Raw genomic sequence first — 16,006 nt, 5'->3', positions numbered from 1 at the left:
GAAGTCTTACCCGACAGAGCACTATTTAAGATACAATAATAAATAACAAATAATATAAAGTTTTCAGTTCACTGGTTGGTTTACTTGCAGGCCCAAGTGGTATGTGTATTTTTCATGTGTTCATATGCTATTTTGTGTGCATATGTAATATGAGCCAGAGGTATGTTATATTTTATGTGTTTGCTAGTTCTACGCTATGAACTGTGATGACATAAGACCACAGTAAACATCAGTGAAAAATGTCTCTCGTATTTGTGGACAAACCGGCATATATTTCTTTCACGTAGTTATCTAATTAACTATTAATATGTATTCAGTTCATTTTCTATGTGTAACTTTAGCGTGCTGTACTGTTATTCAGCCTTTATTTTATTGTTATTATTATAACTTGCCTTTAAAGATAAAATGTCTGTTCTTGGTCTTGGATTTTGTCAAATACATTTCTTATAGTTCAGTGCGACTTATATACGTTTTTTCTTCATTATTATGCATTCGTTCGCTGGTGCGACTTATACTCCAGAGCGACGTATAGTCCGGGAAATACGGTAAAATAAAAACCCAAACATTATGAGACTTTCTGGACCGACTATGACCAGGAAATAATAATCTAATTACAATGATGCCCAACCAGGATATCGACTGAACCGATATCTGGAAGCTGATATTTGGTCCAGCAAACTTTTCAATATCAGCGCCGATATCCGATACCAGTATCAGATCAGTGAATCTCTAGTTTTAAGTATCAATACTTGTTCAGATTAATCTATTTTTGATAATTAGTTTTATAATCAATTTAAATACTTTTTTGACATCTGAACTAAACAAGAGTACAGATGTATAAGAAATATTTTACTTCTTTAGGATATTAACTGCTAACGCATAACATACTTAGATCACCATGTTACCTTTTATTGTTTTGTTGGGGGAACAGCATTATTACATATTAAAAATAAAAAATAAAAATATTTTGCATAATACCCCCTCTTTTTAAAATACTAAAATAAAACTGAATACTTGTGAGTTTGTCCTTATGGTTGGTCTCAATCCTCTCTTATTTATTTCTGTTATTGTGATACTTCTGTTTAAAAAACATTTATTTTTGAGCTGCAGCATTTCAGCAGCGCGTCACAGAAAAGCTAACAGGGCTAATTTTGCAAGCGTGGCATTTGTTTGCTTTTGTCAGCGAAACGTCCCGAAGCTGCGCACGCTAACTCATAATTTATGTCTTTGTGGTGATGACAAGGGCCCCGCGGAGAGAGGGAGGGAGAGGAAGGAGGGAAGGAAGGAGGGAGGGAGGGAGGGAGGGAGGGGGAGAGATGGAGAGCAATGCAAAGAGAGGTGAGATTGGAAAAGAGAGAGAGTGAAACGGGAGGGTGGAGGAGAGATAGACGGAGAGGTGAGGGTGGAGGAGAGAGGTGGGCAGTGGTGACAAGTGCCCTGCAGAGCAGAGGGCCCTGGGGACGAGCTGTTGACTCAGCCGATCAGAGCAGAGCCAAAGACGTGTGTGATTTTAACAGACGCAATCAGAGAAATGTGCAGGAGAAGGACTGGAATAGTTATTAATCTTGCTTTGACTCAGATGGATGCAGTTTGGATATGTTTTATTCTAACAGCTGTTTAGACATGCTTTTTTTGGGGGGGGAAAAATAAATCATATCCCACAAGCAGCAAGTTGAAATAAAATATATCTGCTAAACTTTTTTAATTTAATTAATGATCAAAATGCCACGGTTAATTTAATGCAAAAAAGTTTTGTATTTATTCTGATTTATTCTGATTTATTATTCTGATTATTTATTCAGGACCCGACTCAGATCTGGAAGAGCACAGACGTGCAGAGACAGAGCACTAGCCCTTTGCCTTAAGTGCCCTCCTGGTGAACACATTATTTTAGCACAATGTATTGGAATACTACTACTTTCTTTCAAGCGTACAATGTTTTGATGTAAACAACTACACCAATACTATAACTAAGAGAAATGAGTCTTTTATCCAGTTTTGTTTATAAACATGATATGAACTTCTGAAATGCATTATGATGCTATTGTGGTGAACGATAGGAAGTTCTTGGGATCTTGGGGTCCCTGGTCTCAAAAAATTTGAGAATCCCTGTTTAGCAGATTAATATTTCAGACCAAAGTTGAATTTGTTTCAGTAGCTGACCTGGACTGCTGATCACTGACCACTCTGACAATGGCTATTCTTTATAGTTTTAAGTGGGCTTTGCGCTGTTTGTCCCTGTGAGGCTTCCATAGTATTATACAATAAAGAGGCAATATGGAGCTTTTCTTTCAGTCACATTCTTCTAAATAGAAAAAAAAGTAAGTTGATAAGTATATATAGTTAATGTTTTTGCTTTAATAGTCCCTGTTCTCCTGTATCTGACACTGTAGTGAATATGGTGCTAATGTAAATGTGTCTGCTCTGAGCTGTCACACTGTTCTGTTCTTCACAAACCACACTTACGTTTCAGATTAGATTTTTGATTTTTCATACTATGATGTTTGTTCTGTTGTGTGCAGGCGCTGGTGGGCTTCTTCGACGTGTTGTTCGAGCGCAGCTGTGTTCAGAAGGTGAGTGACTCTTTAAAAAAAAACTCATTATGGTCAAAACTGTCAAACACATTTTCCCCAAGGGCAACATCAGCAAAATGACTGCTCTCAAAGGGCCAGATATAAAATAAATCTAACTACTTTTTTAACTTGTTAATTCACTGTTTCGGTATTTATTACTTATTCAAGTTACAAATTTTGCCTATGCATTTGCCTAGATGTAAAAATATGGCTGTGTAACTGCGTATCTCCTGGTAAAATGACTTTAAGACCAACATAACTTTTAATTTACCCTATCGAGGGCCACATGAAATGATGTGGAGGGCCACATTTGGCTCACAGGCCTTGAGTTTGACACATGTGCTCTAAGGAGAGATAGCTCCAAGACAGACCACTGAGGTGGCAAAAAGCAGAGCCAGGTTTAAGTCCTGGTTTAGGCCTGGTTTAGGCCTAGTTTAGGCCTGGTTTAGTCCTGGTTTAGACCTCATTGCTCCAAGGTGAGAAACTTACAGAGGGAACAGTGTGGAAGCAAAAGGCAGAGCCAGAGTTTAGACTGGGTTTAGCCTGGGTTTAGACCAGGTTTAATCCTGGTTTAGACCTGATTTAGACCTGGTTTAATCCTGGTTTAGAACTGGTTTAGACCTGGTTTAATCCTGGTTTAGAACTGGTGTAGACCTGATTTAATCCTGGTTTAGACCTAGTTTAGACCTGGTATAGACCTGGTTTAGACCTGGTTTAGACCTGGTTTAGACCTGATTTAATCCTGGTTTAGACCTGGTTTAGACATGGTATAGACCTGGTTTATATCTGGTTTAGACCTGGTATAGACCTGGTTTAGATCTGATTTAGATCTGATTGCTCCGAGGCGAGAAAGCTCAGAGAGAGAACGCTGAGGAAGCAAAAAGCAGAGCCAGTGTTTAGTCCTGGTTCAGTCCTGTTGTAGATCAGGTTCAGTCCTGGTTTAGACCTGGTTTAGATCATGGTTAGTCCTGAGTTATACCTGATCTAGTCCTGGTAAAGCTTACCCAAGTGTTGGCTCTGTCCTGGTTTAGGGTTATTTTAGTCTTTGGTCCAGATCAGTCCTGATTTAGACCTGGTTTAGTCTTGGGTTTTAGTCATGGTTTAGCCCTGGACTAGTTCTGATTTACACCTGGTTTAGACCTAGTTTAGACCTGGTTGAGATCTAGAAAATCTCTAGAATAGAATCTCTTATTTACATAAATTGCCTTTTTTCCATTTGAAATTTTACTATATCAAATTAATTAACTTATTAAACTAATATTGTTATTTATTTTATTCTTGTGCTTTGCAGGTGATGTTTTCAACCGGTCCAAATGCCACAAAAACTCACTGGAAACAGACTGTGTTCCTTCTCGAGAAGCCCCTACTACTGAGCACAGGTGAGAGAGGGGGGAGGAGTCTTATAAAAGCCCCTCCTCCTGAGTGCAGGTGAGACAGTGTGGGAGGAGCTTGTTAGAATCCTCTCCCACTGAGCTCAGGTGAGACAGTGTGGGAGGAGCCTTATTTAAGCTCCTTCCCTGAGCGAAGGTGAGAGAGAGTGGGAGGAGCTCTATGTGATTGACAGCCATGTTGCTAAGCTCTAACCCCCCACTAAACCAGCGGTGTGGGAAAGGGAGTGTACCTTCAACAGCCTTGCTCCTGATTGGCTCTTTGGTTTTGCTTTTGGATTTCCAAATATGGTCCCTGGTTGCAGATTAGCCGCTATAACTGCTAGTCTCGATGATCTTCATTTGGAGCCGAACGCTGAGGGTGATGCCACACTTAGTCCACTTTTATTATACAGTCTACGGGTTTAACCTGTCAGGAGCAGTGGACCAGATCGGAGCCTGGTACCTAGCTGTGGTCTGTGTGGGTTTCCTGGACCCTGCTCCTGACAAGTGTTCCTGACAGGTGCTCCCTCATGCAGGTCACATGTTCTGGTGTCCTCTCATTGACCTCTTGTTCCATAGAGATGCAGCAGATGTTGAGGTTGTACAAGGTTAAACGCAGCATTAGATCATACTACTGCTGTCTGCTCCTTTGGCTCTGCTCCTCTGGCTCTGCTCCTCTGATTCTGTTCCTCTACCTCTGCTCCCCTGGCTCTGGTTCTCTGGCTCTGCTCCTCTGGCTCTGCCCCTCTCTGCTCCTCTCTGCTCCTCTGGCTCTGCTCCTCTGGCTCTGCCCCTCTCTGCTCCTCTCTGCTCCTCTGGCTCTGCTCCTCTGGCTCTGCCCCTCTCTGCTCCTCTGGCTCTGCTCCTCTGGCTCTGCCCCTCTCTGCTCCTCTCTGCTCCTCTGGCTCTGCCCCTCTCTGCCCCTCTCTGCTCCTCTCTGCTCCTCTGGCTCTGCTCCTCTGGCTCTGCCCCTCTCTGCTCCTCTCTGCTCCTCTCTGCTCCTCTGGCTCTGCTCCTCTGGCTCTGCCCCTCTCTGCTCCTCTCTGCTCCTCTGGCTCTGCTCCTCAGGCTCTGTGCCTGTCTGATATAGCTGCGTTGTTAGCATACTGTCTTGTTGTTGCTTTATCTTTGGGCACAGTCGCCTGTGATAAGGCAGGATTGGGTCATTTATTAAGTGGACTGTATCAGATGCCACGCAGACAGTGGACAGCAGCAGCACAAAAACGTCCTGCGCTCTTGAATGCATCATTATTCAGTACAGTACAAACGCAGCACTGTATTACATTACAGTGGCAGAGTGGTTAGCAGCAGGATTCTTGAACTGTGTGAGTCGCATTTCATATTGTTTTAACCTTTAACCTTAAACCAAATAGCCACTATTCTGGTTAGGAGTACCTAGCTGGAGGATCTGGCTCTCTCTCTCTCTCTATCTTACTGTCTCCCTTTCTCTCCCACATCTCTCTCTTTCTCTCTGTCACTTGCTCTTTCCTCACCCCGCTCTTACCTACTTCCCTCTACCCTTTCTCTCCTTCTCTCCCTCTGTAGTGGATGCCCCGCTTTCTCTCCTCTCTCCGCCTATGCCTCCTTTCTCTTTTCTCTCTCCCCTCTCTCTCCTCCCTCTCCCTCTTCTCTCTGTAGTTGACACCTCTCCCTTTCTCTCTCCCTCTCTCCTTTCCCTCTGTTGTGTCTGTTCTGCAGTGAGAGTAAATACTACCTCTTCTCTCCTCCCTCCCTTTTTTTACCCCCCTCCTCCTTCTCTCTGTTTCTCTGTAGTGTCTGTTCTGCTTCTCCTTCTGTCCCCTTCTTCTCTCTCTCTCCTTTCCCTCTCTCTCTCCATAGTGTCCGTTCTGCAGTGAGAGTAGATACACGTTATTGATGTCCCACTGGGATCTGCACAAAGGGCCGTAAAACTCTACAGTTTAACGCCTCTCTCTGCCACCGTTCTCTCTCTCCTCTCTCTCTCCTCTGCTTTCCCTACCCTCTCACTCTCTCTCTCTCTCTCTGTTTCTCTTCCTTTCTCTCCCCTCGCTCTTTCTATCCCCCCTTTTCTTTTTGTACACTGTTATTTCTCTTTATTTCATCGTCTCCCTCTCCCCTTCTTGTCTCCACTTTTTTCATATACACCTCTCTCTCACTCTCTGTCTCTCTCTCCCTCCCTCTTGCCACCCTCTCCTCTCTCTCTTTCTTTCCTTCACCTCTCTCTGACCCCCCTCTCTCTCCTCCTCTCTTCCTCTTTCTGTTTACGCTCCTTATTTCCTTTCTTTCTTTTTTCTCTTTCCTTCTCCCCTCCTTTCTCTCCTCTCTCCTCCTCCTACTCCTCCTCTTCTTCTGTCTTCTCCTCCCCACTCTCCTCTTTTTCTCAAAGTCACCTTAAAGTACAAACTTGAGATTTACGGCCTCTGTCTCCCCAGACCAGAACAGTAACAGTGAAGTATTTAACATGAGCAAAAGACGAGGAGATTTTGGGCATCTGGTGTAGAAGGGGTGATAGAGTTTATTTTCATTCAAACATGTTTAAATTAACCCGTTATTCTCTGAAAACACTAGTCTCCGCCCACTTTAACTATCCCCTCCTACTCCAGGAAGTGCTCTGAAACCTGTCTACTCCCTGTGTCCTCCAGCTAAGGTAGTCCTGACCAAAACTAGCTCAAGCTCTGGAGATGGGTCCCACTGCTCCTGACAAGTCAAATGCACGTTTAACCCAGAGACACTGATGGATGGGTCAAATGCAGAGGACACATTTCCCTACAGGGACAATGAAGTGTACCTTAAAGGGGGGGATTTTACTTCTATTGGGTATTAACTGCTAACAGATAACATATTTAAATCACCATCGTACCTTTTATTGTTTTGAAAATCTGTATTCACCCAAAACAATTTATTAACATGTTTTATAAGTCTCACTTTTATTTTTGATGCTACAAGTCTCACCCCTTTTTGCTCTTCGCACTAAATCACTCCCTCTTGAGAGCGCTATCTCAGCACAATCTGTGCATCCTACTAAACATACGAAACTACAGCAGGCTTCTCAAGTTGTAGTGTACAGTTTTGTATCATGCTTTTGTGTATTTTAATTGTTGTGACGGAGCATGGGTGACGTAGGCTTGTGGGTGGAGCCTTGTACAGACTCGTACTGCTAAGTGTAAGGAGGGTTCGAATAGGCTCCGGGAGAGTTTGCTAGATTAGTCCAACATGCATGGATGAAATCTAAAAATGAGGGAACAGTGAGATAACATTGTCGAAAGCTCCAAAAAGTCCTCTTAGCCGAATACCCCTTCTTTAAGACTAACCTTTTACATGACTAAAACTGCTAACACTTTATAATAATTACACCTTAAACTAATCAGCCATAATGAAACATGAACAAAGACTTAATCTATGCTTCATTTATGCTCTGACTCCTAGGAGTATCTTTACAGAAGGGCACCCTCTCCTGCTGTGAGTCGCACATGACTCACAGCTCCAGGTGAAGCTCCGCCCCCAGCGCAAAGTGGCCGCAACTCATTCATAAAACCACCGGAAAACTGCACCACAACAAATGTAGGAACAAACCACAGAGAGAGAGAAAGAGGGAGACAGAGAGACAGTGGAGAGTGGACATTTATCTTTAGTCCAGCTCAGACTGCTGCGATGGGCTACACTGGAGATAATTAACTCTGAGAAGGAGAGGGGAGAGCGGGGAGAGGAAAGGAGAGAGGGAGAAAGAAAAGCAATGGGGGAGAGAGAGAGAGGGAGAAGGCTTTGGTGCGGAACAGCCCATCCCGATCCTCTGTTCTGTGGCAGAGTCATAAATTAAACAGCGCATCATTTGTCCCGCCTCACTGTGTCTGAGGAGAAAGAGAGTACAGGAGAGAGAGAGAGGGAGTACAGAAGAAGGGAAGAGGAGAGAGTGTACAGGAAAAAGAGAGTAAGGGGGAGGAGAGAGGGGGTGTGCATGAGAGAGGAAGAGGGGATGAGAGAGGAGGTACAGTAGAGAAGAAGAGCGGAGCGGAGAGGGATATAGAGAGGGAGTACAGGAGAGATGATGAGGGAAGGAGAGAGATAGAGAAAGATGGGGGGAGTAGAGAGAGTGAGAGTACAGACAAGAGGAAGAGGAAAGTAGAGACAGAATACAGTGGTGCTGAGAAAAGGGGAGGAGGAGTGAGGAGAAAGAGGAAGAGGGAGAAAAGAAAGTACAGGAGAGAGGGGGAGAGAGGGTGTATAGGAGAGAGGAAGAGAGAAAAGGAGTACAGGAGGAGGGAAGGAGAGGGGAGGAGATATAGAGAGAGGGAATGAGGAAGAGGGGATGAGAGAAAAAGAGAGTACAGGAGAAAGGAAGAGAGGAGGATAGAGAGATGAAGAGAGTACAGGAGGGAGGAAAAAGGGGGAAGAGGGAGGGAGGAGGAGAGAGAGAAAAGAGAGGGAGAAGGAGTGGGAGTACAAGACAGGGGAGGTGAAGAGGAGAAGAGAGAGGAGGGGAGATGTGAAGAGGAGCATACAAGCCCGGAGCACGGGTACAGGAAGACCGGAGGAAGTATTCAGGAGAGATGAGAAGAGGAGGAGTTAGGGTCTGGAGAGGGGAGGGGGAGAGAATAGGGGAGAGGCAGGTCCTAGGTTTGAGCGGATCTGAGCGTGTAGAGAAAAAAGGGGGAGGAGAGAGGGAGAAAGAGGGGAAGGGGGGGTTAGAGGAGAGAAGGAAAGGTAAGGAAAGGGAGAAGAGAGGGAGAGAAGGTGGAGAAAGAAAGGGAGAAGGAGGAGAGAGGAAGAGGAGAGGGAGAGAGGGAGAGAGGAAGGTGAAAGGTGGTCGGTCATTGGTTGTTTCACTTAAGTGCGTAACCTTCTCCTGTGCTCCCATTGGTCCAGGCGGGCTAGGGAGGCGGGGCTTGTGTTTATATGCGTGTTAGCTTCAGGGAGTGGCCTCTGCTACGTCAACTCCAATGTCACACACAAAATAGTACTACAATCTTTTTGATTCATAAAGTTTAAGTCTGGTGGGACCCATAAAGTACTGAGACGTTTCTGCAGATATTTCCTCTTAATATATCACCTACTTATAATTATACAAACACTTCAAGCTCAAACAAAATACTCCATACCATGTGATGCCAGTGGAAACCTGAAGCTTAAATCAGACCTATTCTGCTGAATGGATTTTTCAGAACTTTTTACCATGTTCTAGTTGTTTCCTTCTCATTGAGCCTCTGAAGTTGTATTTAGAGTGATTTATGTTTGAGTAATCTTTATTCTCCTGTATTCAAGACATCATTGCTCTGATCTACCCCCCGTTTTTACCTCCACCAGTGACATACGCATTTCCCTTTCCAATTTTATTTTCTGAATCGGTGGAACGCATAGGAGCCGACAGCATGCGGCGCTTTGTTGTGATGACGTTTACGCCGAGGTCACTTCCCATTTGACACCGCTTTGTACTAACGTGAAAGTCAGCGGATGCCTTTCGTTTATTAAGTCGTTTTAGATTAACATTGCAATATAAAACTTACAAATTATAACATAATGATCCACGGGTGTCACAGATTATAACTGTTGAGCAGACACAAGCGCAATATGTATGCTTTAAGTCAGATTTATAAAGGCTCTATCTGTAATATTTCATAATCGTTCTTGAATTTATTATAAAACATGATTGTTGCTTGTTCCTCGTCACCTGTACAGTCGCGTTACTTCTACTGTAGTTTTCCACTCTCTCTCCGCAGTGCAAATGGGCGGTGTGCGTGTGGGTTCTCTTATTGGCTCGTTCACACTCTCCCACCTCCTCCCCTCTCCCTCCCTCACCCTCCTCCCTTCGCCTTTCCTCCCTTGTTTTGTTGTTCCTCTGATTGGGCCTGTCCCTCCTCTCCTTCTCTTCCCTAGTCTCTCTCTCCTCTTTTCTCTCTCTCTTCTCTCTCCATCCTCCTCTCCTTCCCCTCTCTCCTCCTCTCCTCTCGTCCTCCTCCTCTTCCTCCCCTCCCCTGTGTCGTGAGGCCTCTCTGGGACCTTGAGTTGTCAGACTTCTCGTCAGCTCATCGTTGCCGGACCATAATTCTTTGGGGCAGATTTAGGGCCTGTGCTGCAGCCGAAGTGAGCGCAGTGTAATCAAATGGAGACGGAAGGATCCAAGATGGCCGATGTCTGAAATGAAGAGGTTTAGGGGGACATTTTGGGAGAGTCGTGTTTGGGCCATTGCTCTTTTCGATCGGTAACACAGTGGGTCACAATCTTTACAAAACTTTTAAAAACTAAGCATTTCTTTAGGGAGACATTTTGGATCTATATTTCCTCATCTGTTACTGCCTTTCACTGCAGAATCCTCACTGATATAGAGCTGAACGGCTGAAGGCCTTTAGTCGTTTAGTCGATAGTTGATAGGGTCTCAGTCGACCAAAATGTGTATTGGTCAATTAATCCTTTTATTAGTTGAAAAGAATTTATATAAGACAACAGCAAAAGGAGAAGAGAGTGAATGAGTTATCTGAAGATTTTGTATATTTTGATTTTTATCTGTAAAAAGTCAGATTAAACAAGTGGAATCTGTCTTTATATAATTACATTGTTCCATAGTTTTTTTCTGTGTAAATAGTAGTGAACTCCCCCTGCAGGTGTACTCTTGTAAGTGCAGTTTGGGTCAGATACACGGAGATATGGAATAATTTTGAGAGCTTTTGCCAAGCCCCCTTTTTAGTAATTTATTTGAATGGCAGCACATGTCTTTTGGCGACCGCAGCTCTACAACAATGCATAACCCAGGTGTTTATTAGTTGAATTGCTAATAATTGTGGGGCAAACCACTCCAGCAACATGAGCCTTCCATGTAAACGATGGGTTAAATCATCAACTCCTGTTACTGTGGCAGGTCTGTGATGGTCTGTGTGTCTGAGAGTTGTAAAAAAGTTCTTATGATCGTCACAATGAATGATCAGGATGCTCTGAATGCATAAGGTAAGTGAGGAGTAACTTTGGACCATTATAAACAGTTTAAAATGAACTAGTTCTGTTTCTCACATTTTTAAGACAGGAAAAATTGCGCAATTGTGCAAGTTCTCCCACTTAAAAAAATGATTGGTAATTTGATTTGATTGGTAATTACCTATGATGGTCATTTCCATCGCAGGCACACTTCAACTATGAGAGACAAAATGAAAAAAAAATCCAGAAAATCACATTTATTTACAAATTGTGGCGGAAAATAAGCTCATCTCAATACTTATTATATACCCTTTGTTGGCAGTGACAAAGGTCAAACATTTTCTGTAAGTCTTCGCAAGGTTTTTTCACACTGTTGCTGGTAGTTTGGCCCATTCCTCCATGCAGATCTCCTGTAGAGCAGTGATATTTTGGGGCTGTCGCTGGGCAACACGGACTTTCATCTCCAAAGATTTTTCTGTGGGATTGAGATCTTTAGACTGGCTAGGCCACTCCAGGACCTTGAAATGCTTCTTACAAAGCCACTCCTTTGTTGCCCAGGCAGTGTGTTTGGGATCATTGTCATGCTGAAAGGCATCTTCAGTGCCCTTGCTGATGGAAGGAGATTTTCACTCAGAATCTCAGGATATATGGCCCCATTCATTCTTTCCTTTACACGGATCAGTTGTCTTGGTCCCTTTGCAGTAAAACAGCCCCAAAGCATGATGTTTCCACCCTCATGCTTCATGCAGTAGGTATGGTGTTCTTTCGATGCAACTCAGCATTCTTTCTACTCCAAGCACGACAAATTGAGTTTTTACCAAAAAATTCTATTTGGGTTTCATCTGACCATATGACATTCTCCCAATCCTCTTCTAGATCATCCAAATGTTCTTCAAACAGGCCTAGACATGTTCAACGAGTTCAAACAGGTGCCATTAGTACAGGTAACGAGTGGAGGACAGAGGAGCCTCTTAAAAAAGAAGTTACAGGTCTGTGAGAGACCTTGTTTGTTTGTAGGTGACCAAATACTTATTTTACAGAGGAATTTAACAATTAATTCTTTAAAAATCCCACAATGTGATTTCCTGGATTCTTTCTCCCCATTCTTTCTCTCATAGTTGATGTGTACCTATGATGAAAATTTTAAGTGGGAGAACTTGCACAATTGGTGGTTGATTAAATACTTTTTTGCTCCACTGTATATAAAAAAGCCTTGAGGAGTCATCTCTCTCTAATAGTTAAAATAAAGAAGAGCTTTAAATCTACTCTCTACTCACTATGTAACTTTTCACCTTTTTAAGAAAAGATATGTATTGATTAGTTTAAAATTTGTTTAAAATAGTGCTGTAACGATTAATCGACGATCATGACTAATCGCCTATAAAAAAATATTTTAACAATGGGGTATTCTTCCAAATGGACTTTTTGGAGCTTTCTACCATATTATAAAGGTGTTCCCTCACCAAAAATATGCCTGAAGAGGTTTTATGCCAGCCATGCATGTTTGAGTATTTTAGAAATCTTTACCAGGCCCTATTTGCTTTATGTTTAGCAGTACGAGCCTGTACAACACAATTCTCCATAAATATACAAAAACATGATACAAAGCAATACTCTACAACTTCACAAACCTGATTCGATGTACAGTACATGTAGTTTAATTAGTGAGACACTGATTGTGTTTTGATAGCGCTCTGAAAATGAAACTTATATAACATGTTACTACATTGTTTTGGGCAAATATAGCATTTTCAAAACAATAAAGGGTAACATGGTGATCTAAATATGTTATGTGTTAGCAGTTAATACCACATAGAAGAGTAATACCCCCTCTTTCTCTGCTCTGAGTTTTCTTAAATCTCTCTTGTGCTCGGGGCTTTGCTGTTATCGATGTGCGCTCATGTTAAACCGCTCGGACTGGACCTGAACGCCTCGCGCTGTAATTTCATGCACCCTCCGCTCTGTGTCCTGCAGCGCCGTGATGAACGAGGCTCCACAAACGCACCGTGCTCATTTCCACACATGGTTAAGTTTTGCTCTCTCCCAGCAACAGTGAAGGGCCCGTGCGTTCCACTGGACTCTGCAGCGTCTAATGGAAAAACACTGAACGAACCTAAAGCAACTCTGATTTCTGGGTTTTGGGGCATATCGTACTTAGTGACTTTAAACAGCGTGATGGAGGGCGAAACCAATCAAAAACGCAATTAGAATGACCACACATCACAAAGACTGCTGTTTTTTACGAAATATAATGCGTCATAAGCCCTCCCTGTGTCTCCATGTGGTCCCATTCTTTTCTTATACTAAAACTAGTATCGAAACTACTACTCATTTATGCAGGTAGTGACACCAAAAAACCCTCATTCACTGGACAGAAATGAATAGCTTTACTACCATTTAATGTCACATTCTAAATAAAGAGTGTTTCTCATTATCATTGTGGTATCAGAATCAGTATTGAGTATCGAGTCTTTTCCTTGTCGAAATCGAGTTTTAAATTTTAGTATCATAGGTTTTCCCTTCTTATTCAGTTCTGTATTTGACTTTATTCCAGCATGTTTAAGTTTAATCCTGTATTGTCCTTCATTTGAGGCTTGATAGTCATGTTTGATTGGTTGGTGCTGTAGAGAAACTCCTCTGATTGGTTGGTTCAGTAGCTGTCCTCTCGCTGTAGTTCCACTTAGAGTTTAGACCCAGTCAGTCCCTTTAGTCCCTGTGGTAGCTGTGTTTTTATCTGTGGTTTGTGTGTGAAGTTCATTAAAGGTCGTTAAACTCTCTGTAATCACAGCTCTGACCTTTCCATAGTCTGAGTCTCAAGAGAGAGGGCAGGAGAGAGAGGAAAAGAGGGAGCGAGAGAAAGGGAAAGAGGGAGGGAGGACCAATGAAACTTCCCCCCCAAGGAAGTTTCATTGGTCCTGTTCAGAGTGACATCATCACAGCTCGCCCGTCGACACAAACAACAGAAATATGAACTTATGTCTGAACCAGGAGACTGAAACTGTTTTATACCAAAGAATGGCACTGTTGCATCCACTATTTAGGATCAAACTGCTTGCTTTGCATTTTTATTTTGTGGCTTTTTTGTTTTGTAATGTTAAGAAAATTGGCTAATGCAGACCGCGGCATTGGGTTTACTTGCAAAGTCTGTGGAGATGCACGTCTAGGCTGATCCAATGTTTCTGCACCACGTCTTGAGCGTTCACACTGTGTGTTGGATCGGCGGCACCACAGGCCTTTAAAATTTTGAATTTTCGATGAAATTCACTGGCTCTCAAGTTTAAAGCATCTAACTCAAATGCAAAGGCTCCAGCCAGGTGTTTGCTGCAATTTTGACGCTGCATTCTGAATGTAGCATAAGGAATACTGCAGTACAGTTTAGTACAGTCATGTCCTGGTTTAGTCCAGATTTTAGGCCTGTTTTAGTCCTGGTTTGAGTCCTAGTTTGAGTCCTGGTTTGAGTCCAGTTTAGGTTCTCCCCTGGTCTGTGTTCCAACATGTGAACTGAACAGTGCTTCTGTTGGGGTTCACTCTCTTTCTCTTCTTGCTATTTCTATCTCTTTTCTCTCCCTCTCCCCTCCCTCTCCATCTGCCCTCTCTCTCCACACTGTACCATATGTTTCTCTCTCTCATTAACACACATTATGGCGTCAGTGCATTTGTCGTGTCATGATTTCTGGACTCACTGGAGCGATAGACAACACCCCAAGCTCAGCGGAATCCTCTGCTCCATCTGCTCCTCTTGTGCGTTGTCTGCTCCTCTGACCCTTTCCTCTGCATCCTCTGCTCCTCTGACCTTCTCCTCTGCATCCTCTGCTCCTCTGACCCTCTCCTCTGCATCCTCTGCTCCTCTGACCCTCTCCTCTGCTCTTCTGACCTGCTTCTTTTTGTGTTTTTCAGGTGAGGAGCTAAAGGGGAAAATTATGGTTCGTAAAAATAAGAAGGACCCTCGCTCTCTGCTCATCTCCATCGAACTTCCAGATCGAAAACTGCACTACAGCCTCCAGTGAAGAACCCAGTGTGCTTATTCAGAACAAGTCTGTGCTTTTTAATAAAAGACCAAAACAAACATGTCCTTCCTGTGTTATTTGGGCAGAGTGCTTATCCTGTCTCCTCTCAGTGAAGAGGTTGTGGGTTAGACTGCCTTTGTTCCTCTGTCTCTGCTCTGGGGTGATGGATCTTCTTTGTCTTTGAATGGGCCAGACTTGAGACAAAGGAAATTTAAATGCACTCAGTGTTTGAAACCAGAGGCTGAGAGAGAACAGATATTTATGGAGCAGTCTGAAAGAATGTGATTGTTTTTAGACAAAAGTTTAAACTACAACACTGTTACATTTTGGTCTTTAAAAGTCTTTCCTACTGTGGCACAAACTGATAGAAGCTTTGTCCAAGTCTCTAAAAATCTCCTTTATAATTGTAACCGTCTTCACTTTGGCATCGCATCCTCAAGCACCATCAGGAGGAGGGTTTGAGGAAAGCCAACAACTATAAGGCTCTCTGCTTTAGTCCCTGGTTTAGTGCAGTTTGGTGGAGCAGTTAGCACCCTCATAGAAAGAAGGTTCCAGGTGTGACTGTGGGTGGGTTTTCTCCATCAACCCAAAACGTGCACAGGTCAAATCCTTCAGCTAAGTTAATCCTGACCAAGACCAGCTCAAGAGGAGGAGCGCAGCGTGACTCTAGTTCACTGCTTAATTCATGCTGGGGAACTTTAAGTTTTGTTTTTATAAGTTTTTGAAATTACAACACAAGTCACCTGCATCAGCACATGGTGACAAAGTGGCAGAGTGGTTATCTCCAGGTGCAGTTTTAGATCAGGGTTCAAGAGTTCTCTAACAGTCTGAAACATGCATGAGAATCGTCCAGCCGGGTCTGATGTGAATATGAGGTCATAACAATACAATAAAATAAATAATAATTACACCATGGTCAGCGAGAGTTCTGAAGGTTCATTCATTATTTCTGTATAACGGCAGTCCATGACCATAAAACTAAGCATTTTGTCCGGGGGCGGGACTTAACATTCTATTGCAGCCATGGCAACCTACTAACCCCTAACAGCGTTTCACCTGAGCTGCTGCCAGATCTAAAAAGATGACTTTTGACAAGACAAAGAGAATTTAGGCATAAAATTGTACAAAAACACATCCAGCTTTTCTTTGACTTTCTGCTGATGCATGAGAGGCT

The 16,006-nt window shown here is 43.1% G+C and overlaps 1 protein-coding gene across 1 annotated transcript in view; it reads left to right on the top strand.

Annotated features, from left to right (window-relative positions):
• Positions 1-14,878, top strand: part of prmt3 (protein arginine methyltransferase 3) — a 68,935-nt gene extending 54,057 nt beyond the window's left edge. The window contains exons 14-16 of the mRNA XM_033982884.2: positions 2,523-2,573; positions 3,865-3,952; positions 14,723-14,878. Of these exons, the coding sequence (XP_033838775.1) occupies positions 2,523-2,573; positions 3,865-3,952; positions 14,723-14,832 (249 nt within the window). The 3' untranslated portion in view covers positions 14,833-14,878. The remainder of the gene's footprint in view (positions 1-2,522; positions 2,574-3,864; positions 3,953-14,722) is intronic.
• Positions 14,879-16,006: the final 1,128 nt, after the last annotated feature.

Source organism: Periophthalmus magnuspinnatus, chromosome 3 (genome assembly GCF_009829125.3).
Source record: "Periophthalmus magnuspinnatus isolate fPerMag1 chromosome 3, fPerMag1.2.pri, whole genome shotgun sequence".
Lineage (NCBI taxonomy): Eukaryota > Metazoa > Chordata > Actinopteri > Gobiiformes > Gobiidae > Periophthalmus > Periophthalmus magnuspinnatus.
The sequence above is the reverse complement of the archived record's forward strand: the minus strand, read 5'-3'. Positions and strand labels throughout refer to the sequence as shown.